The sequence below is a fragment of the Sapajus apella genome, unplaced genomic scaffold, assembly GCF_009761245.1.
Source record: "Sapajus apella isolate SASKATOON/1434 unplaced genomic scaffold, GSC_monkey_1.0 scaffold139, whole genome shotgun sequence".
Taxonomy (NCBI): domain Eukaryota; kingdom Metazoa; phylum Chordata; class Mammalia; order Primates; family Cebidae; genus Sapajus; species Sapajus apella.
In genome coordinates this window covers 2,050,622-2,073,899 of record NW_022437079.1, presented here as the reverse complement: position 1 = coordinate 2,073,899, position 23,278 = coordinate 2,050,622, and the positions used below count along the sequence as shown (strand labels likewise).

Here is a 23,278-nt window from a genome sequence, read left to right as displayed (position 1 = left end):
GCCTCAGCCTCCCAGGTAGCTGGGATTACAGGCGCAGGCGCGTGCCACCACACCTAGCTATTTTTGTATTTTCAGTAGAGATGGAGTTTCATCATGTTGGCCAGGATGGTCTTGATCTCTTGACCTCAGGATCTGCCTGCCTAGGCCTTCCAGAGTGTTGGGATTACAGGCGTGACCCACTGCGCCCAGCCAGTTTTTTCCTTTCTTTCTTTTTTTTTTTTTTGTTTTTTTGAGACGGAGTTTTCGCTCTTGTTACCCAGGCTGGAGTGCAATGGCGCGATCTCAGCTCACCGCAACCTCGGCCTCCTAGGTTCAGGCAATTCTCCTGCCTCAGCCTCCTGAGTAGCTGGGATTACAGGCACGCGCCACCATGCCCAGCTAATGTTTTGTATTTTTTAGTAGAGACGGGGTTTCACCATGTTGACCAGGATGGTCTCGATCTCTTGACCTCGTGATCCACCCGCCTCGGCCTCCCAAAGTGCTGGGATTACAGGCGTGAGCCACCGCGCCCGGCCCAGTTTTTTCATTAAATAATAATGACGTGCAGTATATGTTCTATAAGCAATTCTTAGGGCGTAGTGATTGCTTTGCACTGGACTTGGTCTTCCATTGGAAATTCTCTTTTGTTTTGTTTTTTGTTTTGAAGGAAGCATTTGCTGTCCTGGGTCTTAATCCTCAGCTAGCTGTAAATTCTTTCAACAGAATACTAGGGCCACTAGCTAGAGTGGAGGTCAAAGGGCTTTGGCTCCATTGCAGTTTTTTTCTGGCAGCGGCAGCCAAGGCGACAAATGGTAGGCCATTTCAGAGTGGCTTTAAAATGTACCTGGACAGTGAAATTAGGAATCACAGATCTCTTCCGATCTTTGGCGCTGTTGTTTATTAGCAGTATACCCATTTGGATTCTTGTTCCTGGACTGTTGGAGAAGTCTTTGATCTCCTTGTTTTCCAGTCTCCAGTTTAATTCAGAAATGCTGTGCCTAGGTCCAGCAGCCCCTACCGGTGATTCTTTATAGAGTGAATTACTTAGAAGAATTATAGAACTGATTTAAAAATAGAGGCCGGGTGCAGTGGCTCACACCTGTAATCTCACCACTTTGGGAGGCGGAGGCGGGTGAATCATGAGGTCAGGAGTTTGAGACCGGCCTGGCCAATATGGTGAGACCCTGTCTCTCTTAAAAATACAAACAGCCGAGCATGGTGGCACACTCTACTATACTGCAGCCTGGATGACAGTGTGAGACTCTGTGTCAAATATATACATATGTATATAAAGTAAATGGTTTGTGCTTTTGGAGATTCTCATGATACAGGTTTCTGGTGAGGCTTGAAAATACATAGTTTTAAAAAATATTTTAAATTTTATTTTAAACATTAAATTTTACCTTTTTTGAGGCGGAGTCTTACTCTGTCACGCAGGCTGGAGGGCAGTGGTGTGATCGTGGCTCACTGCAACCTCCAGCTCCTGGGTTCAAACGATTCTCCTATCTCAGCCTCTCAAGTAACTGGGATTACAGGCACATACCACCATGCCTGGCTAATTTTTGTATTTTTAGTAGAGATGGGGTTTTGCCTTGTTGGCCAGACTAGTTTTGAACTCCTGACCTCAGGTGATTCACTCACCTCGGCCTCTCAAAGTGCTGGGATGACAGGCATGAGCCACTGCGCCAGACTCTAATTTTTGTATTTTTAGTAGGGAAAGGTTTTTGCCATGTTGGTCAGGCTGGTCTCCAACTCTTGATCTCGGGTGATCCACTTGTCCTGGCCACCCAAAGTGCTGGGATTACAGGCATGAGCCACTGCGCCCGGCCTGCTCTTTTAATTTTAGAGCTAAAAAAGAGCTGACACTCATGGATACTTCAGTTGTCCATGGGTCTGATGAACAGACAAGTGATGCTTCTAAGACTTCCAGGTCCTCACATTTTGTTTAATCTTGCAAATAGACTCAACATAGACTGTTAAGTTTCAAAAATTAGGAATTATTGTCTTATTTTTTTTGTTCTTTGAAGCACCTTGGCACCTAGAACATCATTCCACATCTGAGGAATGAGCATAGTAAGACAGACCCCTTAATCCAGTCATCTCTGATGCATATTGATACTTTAATGTGTAGGATACTTTACTCAGTAAAAGGGTTGGAAGCAGAGGTACAAGTGAAAGGTAAAGTCCTAAACATAGAAAAACAGATGAGGAAAGCATTTTAAAAACTGTATTTTCAGATATACAGTTAAAACCAACCAACCAACCTTGACAGCTTTGCAGGAGATTCTGTTTATGTGCTTAACAGTTGAAAGGTAATGTGATTATTTAAGTAGCTGACCTGCTAATAAATTGTATTTGTTTTTACCATCAGATGCCAACGTGTTTTTGTTGCAGGGTATGATTGAAGTTTGAGCCAAAGTGGTACTCATTTTTCCTAATTTGGCTGGGAATATCTTTTTTTTTTTTTTTTTTTTTTTTTTTTTTTTTGAGACGGAGTTTCACTCTTGTTACCCAGGCTGGAGTGCAATGGCGCGATCTCGGCTCACCGCAACCTCCGCCTCCTGGGTTCAGGCAATTCTCCTGCCCCAGCCTCCTGAGTCGCTGGGATTACAGGCACACGCCACCATGCCCAGCTAATGTTTTGTATTTTTAGTAGAGATGGGGTTTCACCATGTTGACCAGGATGGTCTCGATCTCTTGACCTCGTGATCCACCCGCCTCGGCCTCCCACAGTGCTGGGATTACAGGCTTGAGCCACCGCGCCCGGCGGCTGGGAATATCTTAATAAAAGTGTGACAACTCTCTAAGATGGGAATCTTTTTATTTATGAGAGGGAATTATAATTAATGCGGTACTTTTTCCTCCTTTACAGGTGAGCGAGTGCTGTGCTTTCATGGGCCTCTTCTGTATGAAGCAAAGGTATGAAACCTGTTTTCTTTGCAGAAGTTGGCCAAAACTACTGGCTAGATCTAATATATAGGTTCTGTGTCTTGTTGCCTCAGTAAGAGCGTTGCCTTTTTTAGGTTCATAGTTCATGTATTTCTTCATCTTTCTGGGATTTTTATTGTATTGCTTAGTGGTTCAAATTAAAAGATTGCTACTCTCTTCCATTTTTCTTTCTTTTCTTTTCTTTGTTTCTCTCCCATATTTCTTACTGATCTGGAAGTAGCGTTTGAGGGGAATGATAGAATGGGAAGGTGGGTTGTGGGAACAAAAAGCATTTTGTGGTTAATGACTTGGTGAGAAACATGGCCAAAATTACTTTTAAATGTAAATATATGTTGATTATTCATTGAGCTAATTATATTAGGTTAAAAGTAAAAGCTAATATTAAAAGTAAGTACATTTAACTTTTTTTTGCAGACAGAGTCTCGCTCTGTCAGCAGGCTGGAGTGCAGTAGTGTAGTTTCCGCTCACTGAAACTTCTGCCTCCTGGGTTCAAGCGATTCTGCCTCAGCCACGACGCCCAGCTAATTTTTTTTTTTTTTTTTTTTTGAGACGGAGTTTCACTCACGTTACCCAGGCTGGAGTGCAATGGCACGATCTCGGCTCACTGCAACCTCCGCCTCCTGGGTTCAGGCAATTCTCCTGCCTCAACCTCCTGAGTAGCTGGGATTACAGGCACGCACCACCATGCCCAGCTAATTTTTTGTATTTTTAGTAGAGACGGGGCTTCACCATGTTGACCAGGATGGTCTCGATCTCTTGACCTCGTGATCCTCCCACCTCGGCCTCCCAAAGTGCTGGGATTACGGGCGTGAGCCACCGTGCCGTATATTTAACTTTTGATCAAATGTGTGCCTGGCTGTACATTTAATTTTCGATTGTTGGTTTGTCTGGGAAAGTTTGAATCCTGGGAGGCTCCCTTTGTATCAGCATGTGCTCAAGTTATAAAAACTGATTTTACCTTTAGCTGAAGGTAAGCAGGAGAATGCATTCCAAAGTCAAATGTTTCAGTACTTTTTTCCTGGTTTTTCAGTATAAATAGTTAAGATTTGATTATACTTTGAACAGGTGTAGCTCTAAAAAATCAATCCATAAAATGCAAAACAGCACAATGTTTAAAGGCAATTTCTGCATAAATTCTTACTGAATGGTTCTATATGTGTCTGAAAATAGTCTTAATTGTAAAGTATCAGACAGTTCTGACTGAATATTAACCATTTTCACTACTTTTTTTTTCCATGTTCTAAATACAGTGAAGTATATTTTTAAAGTTCTAAAGAGCCAGGTGCGGTGGCTCATGCCTGTAGTTTCGCCTGCTCAAAGGGTGAGGCTAGAGGATTACTTCCAGGAGTTCAGGGCCAGCCTGGGCAACAAAGCGAGACTGTCTCTTTAAAAAATAATAATAATTCCTAGAATGGCTGAATTTGAATATATGGAGATGATCAGGAATTTCTGAGTATATGCATATATACACATCTTTTTTTTTTTTTTGAGACAGAATCTTGCTCTGTCTTGGAAGCTGGAGTGCAGTGGCAGGATCTCAGCTCACTGCAGCTGCAACCTCTGCGTCCTGGGTTCAAGTGATTCTCCTGCCTCAGTTTCCCGAGTAGCTGGGATTACAGGCTCGTGCCACCACACCCAGCTAATTTAGGGATTTTTAGTAGAGACAGGGTTTCACCATATTGGTCAGACTGGTCTTGAACTCTCAACCTCCTGATCCACCTGCCTTGGCCTCCCAAAGTGCTGGGATTACAGGTGTAAGCCACCGCGCCCAGCCAGTCTATGTGTATGTACATATATCTTAATGATACGTTTATACATTTTAGAAGTGTTAAATTATGGCTCATGGCCAGGTGCCGTGATGTACAAGCCTGTACTCCCAGGGATTTGGAGAGCTGAGGCAGGAGGATTGCTTGAGGCCGAGAGTTGGAGACCAGTTTGGGAAACATAGCAAGACTGTCTCTGCCAGAAAAAAAAAAAAAAAATACATATATATATATATCCCCCTGAAAAATTTATGTCCCTGAATGTTGTTTTTCTTCTGTCAACTTTTGGTGAGCTTTATTAAACTGGCTGATTTTTCTCCTGGCACCTGACACTCTGGTGAACAATGTTTGAATTGAAGCTATTGAAACAAATTTAAACTGTTGTGGGAATTTTGGTTTGTGTCTTGTAAAGACTTAAATCCCAAACTAGATACTCATCACTTGTCCTAGTTAATGACTTTTTCTTCTAATAATTCCTTTTGTTTGGCTGCTTTTTTTTTCTTTTTTCTTCGTTCAACCTGATGTTTGGCTGCTTTAAAAAAAAATGTGAAATGTTTTATATTCACTGCTTTATAAGTTATTTAAGGTGATTTTTCTGAAACAGGTCCCTTTACTGCCTTTCATAAGCTAATGAGTTATTTTATAATATAGTTTAAAGGCACTGCTTTAGAAGAATTTGCTTTTGAAATAAATACAGCTGCTGGCTGATTAGACTGAAGAAAAACAAACATAGCTTACATTAGCTATCCTTGGATAGCTTTTGTAGTCTGTTGATTTAAGATTTAGTGTAACCTTTTATGCTTGTGGTTCTCAGCTTTGTTGGACCTTTTGTGACTAATCTGTGGTTTTTGTAACAAGTATTGTATAAGCTTAACTAGTGTTCTTAGTCATTTTGTTTAGGCCACCATAAAGCTTGTGTAGAGTGTCTTTGAAGGATGATTTGAAAAGGTAGTGTGTCTCTTTTAAAAAAAAAAAAAAAAAAAAGTAAGTGAATTATTTTTTTTAATTTCAGTGTGTAAAGGTTGCCATAAAGGACAAACAAGTGAAATACTTCATACATTACAGTGGTTGGAATAAAAAGTGAGTATTAGATCTTAAAATTTTACTTATAATTAACAAGATAGTTTGTATCACTGACTAGCATAACAAGCATATGCTTATCAATTTTCAATTCTGTGGTTTTAATGTAATACGGTACATATTGAAGTAAGAGTGAAGCATTAGAAATTAGGGTACTCAGCCATTTTAATTTAAATGTACTTGGTTCTTGGGAGTATCATGTTCTAGCGTAATAGTTAATAGTCATATAGCCAACCAGTTATTCTGGTTGAAAGTGGCAATCACAAGTTTTTCTGTTTTTTTTTTCCTGGTTTTGGTACAGTTTTAGGATAGCCTGAACTTTTTGGCCTTATCACAAACATGTTGATTACATGTGTTATTTCAAGCAGCTATGCTCAAAACTTGCTGGGTTTTTTGTCTAGAAAAGAGAAAAGGATAAAGGTTTCTTGATTGGGAAATAATGACAGAATTTACCAACCCATTTTTTGATCTTTGGAAACATGATTTAGTGTTGATGGAAAATGACTTCATGTGACTCACTTTTTACTGTATGATTTAACACAGAAACAAATTCAATTATAGAGTCTTACCTCAAGCCTTTTTTTTTTTTTTTTTTTAAGACAGAGTTTCGTTCTTGTTACCAAGGCTGGAGTGCAATGGCACGATCTTGGCTCACTGCAACCTCCGCCTCCTGGGTTCAAGCGATTATCCTGCCTCAGCCTCCCGAGTAGCTGGGATTACAGGCTCCTGCCACCATGCCCTGCTAATTTTTTGTATTTTTAGTAGAGACTGGGTTTCACCTTGTCGGCCAGGCTGGTCTTGAACTTCTGACCTCAGGTGGTCTGCGTGCCTTGCCCTCCCAAAGTGTTGGGAATACAGGCATGAGCCACCGTGTCTTTTTATGGTAAAGCACTGATGTTATTGATCTATTTCTAGGAATGGACAGTGGGTATAGATTGAACACATTCTAGAATGTCCATTCAGTGGAACTCAGTGATGGGACTTTTCTCCTTGGGCTTCACAAAATAACCCTAAAAATTTACCCAAGTCTCTATTTGGTGATAGTAATTAAAAGATTTGTAATTTTTACTATGGAAAGTTTTACATTTTATTAATGATGCTTTGTCTTTCAAAGATAGCACTGCCATTGCTATTTAATATGGTTCTTTAGGAATTGCTCTTCAGTAACTTAAGGCTTTGTGTCACCTGACTCAAGCTCTGGTACCTGGTTTACCGTGGGAGCAATGCCATCTGATTTGATGAGTACTGTGTTACTATCGAAGGAGGCTTTCTCCCCTGTGAAGTTCACTGGCCCTGTGACTTTGGTCTTGTTTCATTTAGTAGTCTATCCAGGTGACCAAACCAGTTAATTTTATTTCTTTGTTAGAAAGTTGTTTTCACATATCACATGCTTTCAGCTGAGAAGAATTTATCAGACCTTTCACTTCTCTTCCGTTGATATAAATGTGTAAACGTAGAAATCTGAAATGCATAAAAGTGTATCCTGACAACTTGTGGGTTTTCCTCCCCTCAGCTAATAATTAAAGTGTTGTTTTTTTTTTTTGGAGACTGTTTTCACTCTTGTTGCCCAGGCTGGAGTGCAATGGCGTGATCTTGGTTCAAGTGATTTTCCTGCCTCAGCCTCCCAGGTAGATGGGATTACAGGCACATGCCACCATGCTCGGCTGATTTTTGTATTTTTAGTAGAGTTGTGATTTCACCATATTGGTCAGGCTGGTCTTGAACCCTTGGCCTCAGGTGATCTACCTGCCATGGCCTCCCAAAGTGCTAGGATTATAGGCATGAGCCACTACACCTGGCCTGATAAAGTATTTCTAATAATGAGTGAGATGTGGCTGCACGCTCCTGTAGTTCCAGCTACTTGGAAGGCTGAGGCAGGAGGATTATTTGAGCCCAGGAGTTTGAGGGTACAGTGAGCTATGATGTGCCATTGCACTCTAGCCTGAGCGACAGTGCAAGAACTGGACTCCTTTAAAAAGAAACAACAACATGTATTTCTAATAATAATAGGTAGTATCTAATAATGGTAGGTAACTTCAGCCTCATGGACTTGTATTTACCCAATTTTAGAAATTGAAAAAATAATGGAGAAAACTGTTTTGATAGAAGTAAACTGTGATTTTAATACTAAATGGATTCTAATATCTAGGAAATAGGAAAGTATCTGGTGACTCCTAGTGTGTTTCATAGCTTTTTCTTCCTAAACAATGCCTTGCTAAAACTGCATTTCAGTATACTTATGTATATTTTACATACTGATACTCTGGCAATACAATATCCAGATAAAGTTGAGAGCGTTACAAGAATCTCATTTCTCTACAGGAAAGATGATATCTGGGTTTTATGCATACTACCAGTGGGAAAGTTAAAGACCATACAGGATATCAAAGAAAAACACAAAGCAAATTTATGGGTTAGGCCTGCTCTCCCCCACCTCTTGGATTTTTAAGGAATTGTTTTAGAGCCAGATATGGTGGAGCCTATAGTTTTAGCTTGTTAGGAGGCTGAGGTTGAGCTCAGGAGTTTGAGGCCAGCCTGGACAACATAGCTAGACACCCCTCTTAGAATTAAATAAGCAAATAAAAATTTTGAAAAAGTGATTGAGGCTGGGCATGGTGGATCATGCCTGTAATCTCAGCACTTTGGGAGGCCAAGACAGGTGGATCACTTGAGGTCAGGAGTTTGAGTCTAGCCTGGCCAACATGGTGAAACCTTGTCTCTACTAAAAATAAAAAAATTAGCCGGGCACAGTGATGCATGCCTGTTGTCCCAGCTGCTCGGGAGGCTGAGGCAGGAGAATCTCTTGAACCTGGGAGGTGGAGATTGCAGTGAGCCAAGATCGTACCACTGTATTCCAGCTTGAGGGACAGAGTGAGATTCAGAAAAAAAAAAAAAAAGTGATTGAACACATTAAGGGAAACTATGAAAAGGGAATAGAAGATATTTTTGAAAACCTTAGAAAATTGTTTTAGAATTTCACTTTGTGAATACAGCTTTTTTGCTTAGTTCTTTTTCCACGTATAATAGATACCCTGTATAAAATTGCACACACAGATAAGTGCAGTGCAAAGACTGGACTTTAAGTGGCATTTGTAGATTGTCACAAATTGTGAAAATATCAAGTGCTTGTATTTTCTGTTTTTATTGCTTCGAAAAGTAATGGACATTTCTCTTTGGTGTATTGTAGTCCAGTAACTCAAAGAAATGATAGGTTTGTGTAGATTTTTTGTTCTCATAATTTGACACATATTACTGATTGGGAAAATTTTAAAATGGCACCAGATATTACAGATTTGTTACTATCTTTGTAGATGTATTGAGGAATATTAATATATCAGAAATGTCTTTGGTTCACTTGGTATGTAGATCTTTGTAATACTGAAAGAATTTTAGCTCTAGAAAGTCTTTAAAGAAGCCTTTAAACTCATTTTGAAAGGGGGAGGAGTTATTCACATACCTAATAAGTGTGTTGTGTATTTAGTCTATGTAAATACTGCCCATGGATCATTGTGAATCTGGGAATTAGTCATGTTACCGTTAGAAAATGAGGAAATTATTTTATGCTTGACCTGTATATAAAATTTTTTGAGTGTTTGGCCTTCAGTTATTACCATGGATCATTGTAAATTTGGGAATTGCACTCAAAAATGACCTTTAGAAAATTCTGAAATTCTCTTATGCTTGACTTAAATATAAAAATTTCTGAATGTTTGATCTTCAGTTATTACCCTAGTAGTGATGTGATGTTCCTTAGAGCAAAAGATGTTGTCCACTTCATTTTTCTTTGGTTCAGCAAGGATTTTCAGCTCTTTACATATAAAGGAAACTCTAGCTGTAACTTGGTGTTTAGAGCAAGGTGCTTTTTTAAAATACATTTTATATATCAGTGGGGAAGGGGTTTGTAAGGTTCTGAAATGGAACCTTGTGGTAATTAAAAATTGGCTAACTCCCTTTTTAGAATTGGAATAGATATAATTATACATAAATATCTCAAAGATAACTTTCTCATTTTGAAAATGGTTTATGTGGGATACTTGGTAAATTCAACAAAACCTTAGTCCCCAAATTGGAATTTCCTTAAACTTCAGTTAATCTTTTTTCAAAAACATAATAGAGGGTTGAGATTTCTGACTTTTCAAACCTCATTGGAATTTGTTGACACAGACAAATACTCCATTTGTAAATGAATCTTACTAAAGCTGAAGCTAAATTCTGCACCTGGTTACTGAGATTACTTTGTACTATGCTGTCTGTATCAGAAGTGCTGTGAGGCCCAGGCGCTCTGAAAAATCTTTGAAGACACATGAGGATATTGTAGCCCTTTTTCCTGTTCCTGAAGGAGCTCCCTCAGTACACCACCCCCTCCTGACCTCTAGGTAAATGCATGTTTTGAAGTTTTCTCTAGGAAATCATGTTGAAGATTGCTTTTTATTATTTTCCTTTTGGCTGTATTATATAAGAGGTCAGAGGTGGGAAATTATTAAACAAAAGAAAGTGTTAAACAATTTTTTAAAATTGGTTACCTTTTTAAATTGGTTACCTTGAGAATACACCTAATTGTGTCACTAAAGGAGCTCCATCAGCAGGAGAAAAGATTTACTGCTCAAAAAATTTAGCATTCCCTAAGAAATAACCTTGTTTTTGTTGGCTTTTTTGAGGGAAAAACAGAGTCAGAAATTGTTTTGAACAAGCTTTTTGAAGCATCAGAATGCCTTAATGTTTTTAAGAGAGTTGGTTCTGCCTTCTAATTTAGAAAGCCAGCTTTCTGATCTGCCTCAGAGGTTAGTATGTGTTCATTTGTGAGTGAGTGAAGGTGAAGAATGGGTGTCAAATCATTGTAATACTTCACAAATTTAGCTAAGTCAATCTAGATGGTGTTTTGAGTACTGTAGACTTCTTTGTATGTTTTCTGACATACCTTTAGTGTTTGTTATTTTGTTCCAGGGATTCTCAAGTGTTTTACATGTATTCTTACAACAGTTTTTTGAGATAGGCACTGTTGTTATCCTCATTTCATAGATGATGAAATGAAAACCCAGAGAGCTGTATGGAACTTTGTCATTATACACAGCTAACTATACAGTTGGTTTTATTATTTTTTTATTTTTGAGATGGAGTCTTGCTCTTGTCACCCAGGCTGAAGTGCAGTGGCGTAAACTCAGCTCACTGCAACCTGTGTGTACTGGGTTCAAGTGATTCTCCTGCCTCAGGCCCACCCCCCACCCCTGAGCTGCTGGGACTACAGACACCTGGCCAATTTTTTGTGTTTTTAGTAGCGACTGGGTTTCACCATGTTGGTCAGGCTGGTCTCAAACTCCTGACTTCGTGATCTGCCTGCCTCACCCTCCCGAAGTGCTGGGATTATGGGCATGAGCCTGGCCAACATGGTGAAACCCCACCTCTCCTAAAAACACAAAAAATTAGCCAGGCAAGGTGGCATGTGCCTGTAGTCCCAGCTGCTGGGGCGGCTGAGGCAGGAGAATTGCTTGAACCCGGGAAGTGGAGGTTGCAGTAAGCTGAGATCGAGCCACTGTACTCCAACCTGGGAGACAGAGCGAGACTTAGTCTCTAAAAAAAAGTGTTTTTGATTCCTGTGCTTTATTTTTGGCAGTTAAAGTCTTTAAGATAAGGCTAATCACTTAGGTAATCTTACGTTAAATTCTATACTCTTAAGCCATTTCTAAAAATAATTTGAATAATCTACTTTCAGATTCTGGCAGCTTAGATTTGGAATGCTGCTTCTGAAAATACAAAGTTTTCCTTTTTACAGAACAGACTTCCATTAGATTTTCATTTCAGTTGAGAATATATTTATTCTCAACTTTTGAGAATAAATTCTCAACTTTTGAGTAATTTGGTAAAATTCCCAGTTTACCAAATTACTTCAGAGAAATCTAGTCTTGTTGCTTGGATCTCAGAAAATTAATGGGAGAACAGAGTCAGAGTATTTTTGAGTGAAACTTTAACTTTCCTCTTTTTCAGTTGGGATGAGTGGGTTCCGGAGAGCCGAGTACTCAAATATGTGGACACCAATTTGCAGAAACAGCGAGAACTTCAAAAAGCCAATCAGTAAGTTAGTTTTGTGAACTCAGTATTAAGGGCAAATGCTTGTAGATTAATTTTTGGACATGGAATTAACAATGGAGATCACGTTGGCTGCCCACCCTGCCTATAAAATGATTCCTGGTGTGTCTCAGCTGCTGTGTTACAGCTTTGACTTCAAGTGATCAAACAAGTCATTTCTAGGCAAAGGATGTAGCATACTTGAGCTTATCCTGAGACCTAGGTAGAAAACAGCAGAATGTTATTGGAAATTGCTATAGGTATGAACTCATTGATAAACATCTTCTTTCTTATTTTGGGAGCCCTGTGTAAGACACATTTCATGGGGAAACAAAGCAAACTAGGCATTTCCTATTTTGTCTTTCATCTTTGAAAGCACAGGAAAAGGGATCCTGAAAGACTGTAATTTCAAAGTTGAAATGTATATTTACAAAAATTAAAAAGATAGTGGCAAATGGGAACAAATAAAACAATGGGATTAGTGAATTCCAAAACAGAAATGGAATTTTCAATGATAGGACAACAATCTATTACAGTCACTTTTTAAATATTTATTTATTTATTTATTTAGACAGTTTTGCTCTTGTTGCCCAGGCTGGAGTGCAGTGGCATAAAAGCTTTACCCCCCTGGGTTCAAGCGATTCTCCTGCCTCAGCGTCCAAAGTAACTGGGATTACAGGTGCACGCCACCATGCTTGGCTAATTTTTGTAGTTTTAGTGAAGACCGGGTTTCACTATGTTGGTGAGGCTGGTCTTGAATTCCCGACCTCAGGTGATCTGCCAGCCTCAGCCTTCCAAAGTGCTGGGATTATAGGCATGAGCCACTACACCTGGCCTATGGGCACCTTTTTATTATTTTGGTTTTAATTGAGCCCTTTGCTCTTTCTTGAGTGATTTTTTTTTTTTTAATTTTTTAAATTTTTTTATAACATATTATCTCTGTCCAATTTGTTGAAAACTTGGTGCCAGAGTTTGAATGTAAATTCCTAATGGAATCAGGCTGTCATAATTTATTTTGTCACAAAAATGCTCATTTTATGATGACACTACTGAAATTATTTTTGAAGGGAGCAGTATGCAGAAGGGAAGATGAGAGGGGCTGCCCCAGGAAAGAAGACATCTGGTCTGCAACAGAAAAATGTTGAAGTGTAAGAAGCTCTTTGTTTTGATTTTGCATGCTATATGTGAAGATAATATTTGATACTTATTATGTGTTAGACTGTGTTGAAAATGGAAACACTGGAACATTATTGGAACCAGTGAGAATCCCATTCCTCAGTTATCAGGTCATTAAAGTCATTTAAAATACGTATTCCTTAATTTTCCTCAGCAAGTTCCCCCACCCTTTAAGTTGTGTGTATAAACATATGTGTATATAATGTTTTCTTTTACAAAGGTAGTCTTAGTGGCTATAAGTTTTAAGATAATTTTTTGGCAAGCCTTTTTCTTTTTTCCAACTATAAAATTTAAATACAATAGGAATATGGCAAGCCTTTTCAAACCTAAAAAGTAAGTGCTGGTAAGCGCTAAAAATATGTATGAATTAATCCCCACTTTGGTGAAACCCATGGTAAAAATATATGAGAAGTTAAGGTTTTAAACAACTCCCCTCCTGGTCCCCACCTTCAAGAAAACCATTACTTTTTTTTTTTCTTTTTTCTTTTATGAGATGGAGTCTGAGTCTGTCACCCAGGCTGGAGTACAGTGGTGAGATCTTGGCTCACTACAACCCTTTGCCTCCCACATTCAAGCAGTTCTCTGCCTCAGCCTTTAGAAGAGCTGGGATTACAGGTGTCTGCCACAATGCCTGGCTATTTTTTTTTTTTTTTTTTTTTTTTTTGAGACTGAGTCTTGCTCTGCCTCCAGGCTGGAGTGCAGTGGTGCAGTCTCGGCTCATTGCAGCTTCCACCTCTTGGGTTCAAGTGATCCTCCTGCCTCAGCCTCCTGAGTAGTAGCTCGGATTACAAGTGCGTGCCACCATGCCCTGCTAATTTTTGTATTTTTAGTAGAGATGGGGTTTTACCATGTTGGCCAGGATGGTCTCGATCTCTTGACCTCGTGATCTGTGCCCTCCTTGGTCTCCCAAAGTGTTGGGATTACAGGCGTGAACCACCGCGGCCAGCCATTTTTTTGTATTTTTAGTAGAGACAGGGTTTCACCATGCTGGTCTTGAACTTTTTTTTTTTTTTGAGATGGAGTTTTGGTTTTGTTACCCAGACTGGAGTGCAATGGCATGATCTTGGCTCACTGTAACCTCTGCCTTTTGGGTTCAAGTGATTCTCCTGCCTCAGCTTCCCGAGTAGCTGGGATTACAGGTATGCACCACCATGCCTGGCAAATTTTTGTATTTTTAGTAGAGATGGGGTTTCATTATGTTGGTCAGGCTGGTCTTGAACTCCTGACCTCAGATGATCCACCCACCTTGATCTCCCAAAGTGCTGGGATTACAGGTGTGAACCAGTGCTTCCAGCCCAAAACATTGCTTCTTGTTAAGTCTGGATTTTAGAACATCTTGGTACCAAGCTTAGAGTGAGAATATTTAAAGTTTATGTAGGCCTGTGTGGTTGCTCACAACATGTAATTCCACTCCTTTGGGAGGCTGAGGTAGGAGGGTAGCTTGAGCCCAGGAGTTTGAGACTGACTTGGGCAACATTGGGAGACCCCAGTTTTACAAAAAAAATAAGCTGGAGTGGGGAGGAGTGGGGTGGCACATGCTTGTAGTCCCACCTATTCAGGAGGCCGAGGTGGGAGGATCACCTGAGCCCTGGAGGTCAAGGCTGCACTTTAGTCTTGGTGATAGAGTGAGAACCTGTCTCAAAAACAAAAAAATTTATGTATCTGAAAGTGGATGACGAATGGTAACTTAATAAGTATTCTTAAGTGTTTGTAATATAAAAATAAAAACAAGACAGGTGGCTAAGGCCTATAGTCCCAACACTTTGGGAGGCTGCGGTGGGTGGATTGCCTGGGGTCAAGGCTTCGAGACCAGCCTGACCAATATAGTGAAAAAATTAGTTGGGCATGGTGGTGGACATCTGTAATTCCAACTACTAGGGATGCGGAGGCAGGAAAATCGCTTGAACTCTGGAGGCGGAGGTTGCAGTTAGCCGAGATAGCTCCATTTCACTGCAGCCTGGGCAACAAGAATGAAACTCTGTCTCAAACAGAAAAACCAAAGATTATGACTTTTATAAGAGGTCATTTTATTTCTTGCCAGACTTAATGATCTGACTTTTCTACTTAAAATGCCCAGTGTTTTAGGAGGTGAGATGGGAGTGATAGCTTGAGGCCAAGAGTTCTAGACTGCAGTGATCTGTGATTGTACCATTTGCCCTCTAGCCTCTGAAAAAAATGTAAGGTTTTGCAAATGAAGGTATTTAAATACATTTGGGGAGGGTTTTTTTTTTTTTTTTTTTTTTTACTTTTTGGTGAAAAGATAATTGATTTGGGAACAATTAAGTGCGTTACTATTTGAGGATTGCTCAGTTTTATAAGTGGTGTCATGTTTTCATGATCTGGTTCTTTGGAAAACTGTAGTATAGCATTTCATTGTAATTTTATCTTAAAAGGCAGTAATTTTCTGTTTATATAGAAAAACAAGATTTTTATCAATAAAATAATAGTTTATAACTAATTCTTTATCATTGTCATAAAAATTGTGATATAGAAATCCAAGTGGTGGTATGCCATAAGTTATTTGCATTTAATATAGTATTGTGCAGTTTCTTTTTTTGTTGTTGTTTTTGGAGACATTTCTCTGTCACCCAGGCTGTAGTGCAATGATGTGATCTTGGCTCACTGCAACCCCCACCTCCCAGATTCAAGGGATTCTCCTGCCTCAGTCTTCTGAGCAGCTGGGATTACAGGCGCATGCCACCATGCCTGGCTAATTTTTGTATTTATTTTTTTTTTTAGTTAAAAATTTTTATTTATAAAAAAAATGACGAGGTTTCACCATGTTGGCCAGGATGGTCTCGATCTGTTGACCTCGTGATCCACCCGCCTCAGCCTCCCAAAGTGCTGGGATTATAGGCGTGAGCCACTTTGCCCAGCCAGATTTTCGTGTTTTTATCCAAACATAAGTTAATTTGAACTGTCAAGTCATAAGACCTAAATTAAACGAATATATTTAGTTAATAACATATGTAAGTATTTAAAGCTACAGAAAAGTAAAAATCCAGACGTTATAGTATTGTTCCATCAAAAGTAATCCATAATCATGGGCTTAGTGAACTGTTTTTCTTGTGGTCTAGAAATAACATTAACGAAAGCAAAATTAGGCTGGGCGTGGTGGCTCAAACATGTAATCCCAGCACTTTGGGAGGTCCAGGCTAGTGAATCACTTGAGGTCAGGAGTTTGAGGCCAGCCTGGCCAACATGGCAAAACCCCATCTCTTTTAAAATACAAAAATTAGGCCGGGCGCGGTGGCTCACGCCTGTAATCCCAGCACTTTGGGAGGCCGAGGCGGGTGGATCACGAGGTCAAGAGATCGAGACCATCCTGGTCAACATGGTGAAACCCCGTCTCTACTGAAAATACAAAACATTAGCTGGGCATGGTGGCGCGTGCCTGTAATCCCAGCTACTCAGGAGGTTGAGGCAGGAGAATTGCCTGAACCCAGGAGGCGGAGGTTGCGGTGAGCCGAGATCGCACCATTGCACTCCAGCCTGGGTAACGAGCGAAACTCCGTCTCAAAAAAAAAAAAAAAAAAAAAAAAAAAAAGTAAAAAAAATTAGCCAGGTGTGTTGGCAGGTGCCTACAATCCCAGGTACTTGGGAGGCTGAAGCAGGAAAAGGCAGGAAAATCGCTTGAATCCAGGAGGCGGAGGTTGCAGTGAGCCGAGATTGCTGACAGAACAAGACTCCATCTCAAAAAGTTAAAATTAAAAAGCACAATTAGTAATTTTCCGTTTGGCAGTACATAAGTAGATAGGAGTTAGGTTCCTGTTAGGGTAATCAAGCTGCGGAGACTTGAGCATTGTCCTGAATATGGGATATGGAGTGTGTAGTGTTGAACAAGGAGAGGAGCATAACTTAGAGAAGAAATAAAGTGAAACAAAGTTCGGACCAGTGAGAATAGAGTAGCAGATTGGTATTTAAGAAGTATACAAGTCTAGGTAACAGCACTACGGACCCTATCTCTGCAAAATAAAAAATAAAAACAAAAAATTCACTGAGTGTGTTGGTGTGTGCTTTTGGTCCCAGCTACTTGGGAGGCTGAGGTGGGAGGATTGCTTTTGCCCCAAAGGTCGAGGCTGCATTGAGTCATGATTGTACCATTGTGCTCTAGCCTGGGCAAGAGCGAGACTGTCTCAAAAACAACAAAAAATCAATAAAACAAATACACAAATCTAAAAATATCTGGGGGAAAATATTAAATAATTGGAAAATTTTTTTTTTTTTTTTTTTTTTTTTTTTGAGACGGAGTTTCGCTCTTGTTACCCAGGCTGGAGTGCAATGGCGCGATCTCGGCTCACCGCAACCTCCGCCTCCTGGGTTCAGGCAATTCTCCTGCCTCAGCCTCCTGAGTAGCTGGGACTACAGGCACGCGCCACCATGCCCAGCTAATTTTTTGTATTTTTAGTAGAGACGGGGTTTCACCATGTTGACCAGGATGGTCTTGATCTCTTGACCTTGTGATCCACCCGCCTCGGCCTCCCAAAGTGCTGGGATTACAGGCTTGAGCCACCGCGCCCGGCTGGAAAAAAATTTTAACCTTTGACACTTTTTTTTTTTTTTTTGGTGGGCCTAATAATGTAACATGTACTTTAACATATATAAATATAATCCTGGAAGAATGAAGTTGTTTACTAAATTGTTCTTGGTTTGCTTTAAGACTGGAGTGCAGTGGTATGATCACAGCCGACTGCAGCCTTGGCCTCCTGGGATCAAGCCATCCTCTCGTGTCAGCTTCCCAAGTACCTGGGACTATAGGCGTGTGCCACTATGCCTGGTTTCTTTTTTTTTTTTCTTTTTAAGATGGGGTTTCTCCATGATGGCCAGGCTGGTCTCGAACTCCTGACCTCAGGTGATCCACCCACCTCGGCCTCCCAAAGTGCTAGGATTACAGGTGTGAGCCACTGCGCCCTGCCTCGCCTAGTTTCTTTTTGCGTTTTTTTTTTTTATAGAGAACAGGATTGGTTGTGTTGCCCTGGCTGGTCTCGAATTCTGAGCTCAAGAGACCCACCCACCTTTACCTCCTAAAATGTTGGGATTACAGACATGTGCCACTGCCCCTGGCATGGTTTATTTTATTTTATTGTATTTTGTGGAAAGAGATGGGAATTTAACCAGCTATTTACTACCTTATCTTTTATCCAAGTTAGCATTTCTCTGTGAACTTAACCCTGATAAAGGAAATTGAAACAAAAGTAGTTTTACTGGAAATAATTATTTTTTTCTTTTTCTCTCCTTTTAGGAAAACAAAAAAGAACAAACAGAAAAGTAAGAATATTAAGTTTCTTGATGTAATTTATGTTACCTTTGTGACAACATTGACATTTTGAGTTGCACTATTTTGAAAGGTATGAAATTTTGGAGTAAGCTTATGTTTATTGATTTTTTCAGATGGAGTCTCACAGGAGTGTTGTAAAATAGGTACATGGTAGTAGAGACCTCTTTTTACCAAGGGGAAACTTATGGGCATTTATTTTCATCTGCTTTAGTCTTAATGACTCCCACTGAGAAGATTTTTAAATAAATGGAAGATAGTGATGTTAAATGTTGCCTATATTAAATGTTTGGTAGAGCTCTTCATGAAAGTTGTATTTTTGGTAGGAATGTGATTTTTTAACTTAGATTCCGGTAACAGCTGTGTAATGGAGAAATGAAAAGGGAGAATGTGTCAAGAGACTTATTTTCCTTAAAGAGTTTGTTAAATTAGCTAAAATGAGACCCCTCCCCCCCAACATTCACAGCACCTGGAAATGGAGATGGTGGCAGTACCAGTGAGACCCCTCAGCCTCCTCGGAAGAAAAGGGCCCGGGTAGATCCTACTGTTGAAAATGTGAGTTTGTCTTGAGTTTATGAATAGTGTGTTAGGATTTTTAGTCTCAGTTATATCACATAATCATAGAACTTCCGTAAGCTTTGCTTACATGGTCAATTCCCAAAATTAAACATTTTCTCTTTTCGGGGTAAAGGACATGTTTCTGTACATCTTTATTTCACCTGGTAGCTCTAGATTTACCTACCCAATTGATCATCATTTGTTGTGTAAGCTTCATGTTCACCTACAAGACTATGTCTTTGGTGTTAGACTGGGTACACTTATTAGGTCATATTAGGTGGTTTATTAAATTACATGATGGTTTAACCTGCAAAAATACCAAGAAAGCCTATTAGTTTCTCATATGTGGATGAGTGCTTAATAGTTCAGAATTTTTATATATAATTTGCAAAGTGTCTCATTCCTAATTCATAATTTCCAAAGGTATGAATTTGAAAATAAAGTTTTGTTTGTTTTCTTTTCCTTTTTTTTTTTTTTTTTTTTTTTTTTTTGGAGACAGCCTCTCCCTCTGTTGGCTAGGCTGGAGTGCAGTGGCACAGTCTTGGCTCACTGCAACCTCTGCCTCCCTGGTTCAAGTGATTCTCCTGCCTCAGCCTCCCAAGTAGCTGGGAGTACAGGTGCGTGGCACCACACCTGGCTACTTTTTGTATTTTTAGTAGAGGCGGGGTTTCACCAAGTTGGCCAGGATAGTCTTGATCTCTTGACCTCATGATCTGCCCATCTCGGCCTCCCAAAGTATTGGGATTACAGGCATGAGCCACCGCAGCCAGCCTAGAATTTTAATTGCTAACTGGCATAGTTTATATCTGAGGCTGAAGTTATAAAGCAGTAGTATGCTTATAAAAAATAGTAGAATCTGAAAGTAGGCATTTTGGGGCAGCTTTTGAAAACTATTAGAAATCAATATATTTACGTTTATGAGTTCAGGATGGATCTTTAAGATGGTTTTGTCTGGAATAGTTGTTTTGATGTCAGTGATAAATATGAAAATACTAAGTTAAAACGTATCAAGTCAGGGTGTTTTATTTCCTGAACAAGAGGAACTTTACTGAAGAATTTTTACCTTCACGTGATAATGCACTAAATAGACTATGGTTCAAGGTCAGATTCTTTTCTCCCAGCAGCAAAGCTGTGTGTGGTCTTTTTCATTTACAGTTTTTAAAAATGACAGTTCCAGCTGTATGCTTAGCTACTTTGAGAATTTATACGTAGTGTCTCTAAAAGTCAACTGCCTTCCATGTTTAGTATTTAGCAAGAAATGATAGGGGTTTTGTTTTGTTTTATTTTGTTTTTTTTTTTTTAGATGGTGTCTCGCTCTGTTGCCCACCCTGGCGTGTGTGGCGTGATAAAGATGGGTTTTTAAATACTCTTTTATTTCTATATAGGAGGAAACATTCATGAACAGAGTTGAAGTTAAAGTAAAGATTCCTGAAGAACTAAAACCGTGGCTTGTTGATGACTGGGACTTAATTACCAGGCAAAAGCAGGTAAATTGCAGGCTGCCCAGATTGTTAAGCTAATGTGATACATTCTTGCTAGCAAAAAAAAAGCTTTTATGAGTTTGTAATGATAAGGGTGGCAATAACTAATTTTTGGAGATTGCTAGGGCAGGAACTAATTCTGAAAGGCAAAGAAGCATGTGTTTACTGTCTTTTCGTCACTGCTAGTGGTAGGCCATAGAAAGCACCTATCACCACCTGCAAGGTATTCATGACCCTGAAAAGAACCTGAATCTAAACTCCTGGGTCTATTATTAATTTGCAGGAAATAGGGTGTTTAATGGAGCGACATGTTTATCAATCATTGAACTCTATAATTGAGAATTTTGTAGGACAAATTATTATTTAAACAAATGGCATAGGTAGTGTTAGGGATGGTGGGGGGAGATGATTAGGGACTGCTTGAGGATTATGAGACTTACGACATATCAGTCATATACAACATACGACATAGTTTGAATTCTGATTTGAATCTGTTGGAGGATTATGCAGTTACAGCTAAACTGCGAAGATTCAAGCCGTGGCTGTATAACTTACTGTTTGTGAGCTTGGAGAAGTTTCTTAGCCTTTTTGTGCTTTTGTTTCTGCATTTAATGGAATAATAGTTCCTATTTGACAATGTTGATGAGAGGATAAAAAAATAACTATTTTAATGCTTTAGACTAGGTCTAGCAAATAATATGCATAACAGTAAACGATGACTTGGTAATACCACAAAGGCACATTTGTGTCTGTTATGTGTGTCTGACAGTTTGATATTTTTTAAAAGCTGTGCTGTTCTGTCCAGTAGGGCCTCAGTAGCCACATTTGGCTGTTTAAATATATAGATGCTCCATAACTTCGAATGGGGTTACATCCCAATAAGCCCAGCAGAGAGTTGGAAAATTAAGTCAAACCATTGTAAGTTGGAAACTGTAATTAAACTGTTTGTAACTAAAAGTTTCTAGGCCACATTGTCCATGTTTTAAGTGCTGAATAGTGTCTTTTCTAATTTGAAATACTGTTATGTGATTTTTTAATTGTGTAAAAATTTTCCTGGTGTATTTTTTAAAAAAAAAAGAGTGCTTATATTCAAGCATGTTTTTGTCTTCCTAGCTCTTTTATCTTCCTGCCAAGAAGAATGTGGATTCCATTCTTGAGGATTATGCAAATTACAAGAAATCTCGTGGAAACACAGATAATAAGTAAGAATATACACCTTTCAGATACACTCAAAGACTTTTTTTTAAAAAAAATGTGTTTCTAAATAAATCGTCTGAAATTTGTATGGACTCTGAAACATACCACCAGAAACTCGCAAAATAGAATTTCACTGCTTTGACGTAGGATTTGGCTGGCCGACTTTTTCTTAAAGGGCCAGAGATGGTAAATATTTTAGGCAAAATTTAAGCTATCATGTAAATATTTGCATAACCATATGAAAATGTAAGCTTGTCAAACGCTGCTTTCATGTGCCTTTTAAAAAAAATCTCAGCTGTGGGTTCATTGTTACTAGCTCAACTCTTAATTCTTTAAATTGGTTGATTAAATTATTCTCCATCTCAGCTCTTTTCATTGACCAGTTTTGGAATATTTCTGTTCATTTATCAGGGAGTATGCGGTTAATGAAGTTGTGGCAGGGATTAAAGAATACTTCAATGTAATGTTGGGTACCCAGCTACTGTACAAATTTGAGAGACCACAGTATGCCGAAATTCTTGCAGATCACCCTGATGCACCCATGTCCCAGGTGTATGGAGCGCCACATCTACTGAGACTATTTGGTAATAATGCCATGTTGAAAATAATTTTACTTTTTTTGGGGGGGGGGTGTCTTTCCTAAATGAATAAGAGATAATTAACTTTCCAAAACATGACTCCATTTTAATTTGAACTTTTATCTAGAATGTTAAATAGCAAAAAAATCTTTAAGAGCAAGAGTTTTAAAAATCATGTATTTTTATTTTATTATTATTTTTGAGACGGAGTCTCACTCTGTCGCCCAGGCTGGAGTGCAGTGATGCTATCTCAGCTCACTGCAACCTCCGCCTGCTGTTTCAAGCGATTCTCCTGCCTCAGCCTCCCAGATAGCTGGGATTACAGGTGCCCCCCACCACACTCAGCTAATTTTTGTATTTTTAGTAGAAATGGGGTTTCACCATGTTGGCCAGACTGGTCTGGAACTCCTGATCTCAAGTGATCGCCTACCTTGGCCTCCCAAAATGCTGGGATTACAGGCATGAGCCACTGTGCCCAGACTAAAATCATGTACTTTAAAGGAATTTGCATTTGCCCACAAAATTAAAATACATGGTTAAAGGGCTGCTGCCTTGGATGTAACTTTCAATAAATTCTCTTGTTTAAACAGTACGAATTGGAGCAATGTTGGCCTATACACCTCTGGATGAGAAAAGCCTTGCTTTATTACTGAATTATCTTCACGATTTCCTAAAGTAAGTCTGTGCTTGGTATTATAAACATGAATTTGAAAATTAGTGTGTAATGGGAGGGATTGGCAGTATAGATGCTAGAACATTAAATATTATATTGGTACAGGCTTAGATGGTTAATGGAGCGATATACATAAGTGCAAATACATAGTGGGAGTCTCAGTGCAATAGGGGAAAGCAGTGCAGTCTGGTAGATTGCTGATAAAGACAGCTGACAATTTGGAAGAAAACAAAGTTAAATTCCCACTTACTGTCATGTACCAAATCCTAGATGAATCTGAAGTTTAAAATTAAAACTGTTAAGACAATGAAAGGACAAATGTAATATTTTCATGGTGTTGTAGTGTTCCGTGTATGATAAATTGCTGGTACCTTTAATACACAATTCTTATTCAATAAGAAATGAACAAACCAATGAAAAGTAGGAAAGGAAATTTACAGCAGTGGCAGCACAAAGGACCATTAAAAATATGTAAAAAGAAAATGATAAAATTATAAACTGTCAGT

General features: G+C 39.2%; 1 protein-coding gene across 3 annotated transcripts in view; it reads left to right on the top strand.

Moving 5' to 3' along the window:
* MORF4L1 (mortality factor 4 like 1) overlaps positions 1-23,278 on the top strand; it is a 28,863-nt gene that overhangs the window by 3,257 nt on the left and 2,328 nt on the right. Inside the window, exons 2-12 of one of the 3 annotated variants that reach the window (XM_032263886.1) lie at positions 2,852-2,898; positions 5,704-5,771; positions 10,031-10,147; positions 11,754-11,840; positions 12,902-12,982; positions 18,253-18,278; positions 18,752-18,840; positions 20,229-20,330; positions 21,438-21,526; positions 21,933-22,105; positions 22,690-22,774. In XM_032263886.1, the coding sequence (XP_032119777.1) occupies positions 2,852-2,898; positions 5,704-5,771; positions 10,031-10,147; positions 11,754-11,840; positions 12,902-12,982; positions 18,253-18,278; positions 18,752-18,840; positions 20,229-20,330; positions 21,438-21,526; positions 21,933-22,105; positions 22,690-22,774 (964 nt within the window). The remainder of the gene's footprint in view (positions 1-2,851; positions 2,899-5,703; positions 5,772-10,030; positions 10,148-11,753; positions 11,841-12,901; positions 12,983-18,252; positions 18,279-18,751; positions 18,841-20,228; positions 20,331-21,437; positions 21,527-21,932; positions 22,106-22,689; positions 22,775-23,278) is intronic. The other 2 variants (XM_032263887.1, XM_032263888.1) reach the window with 2 other exon arrangements.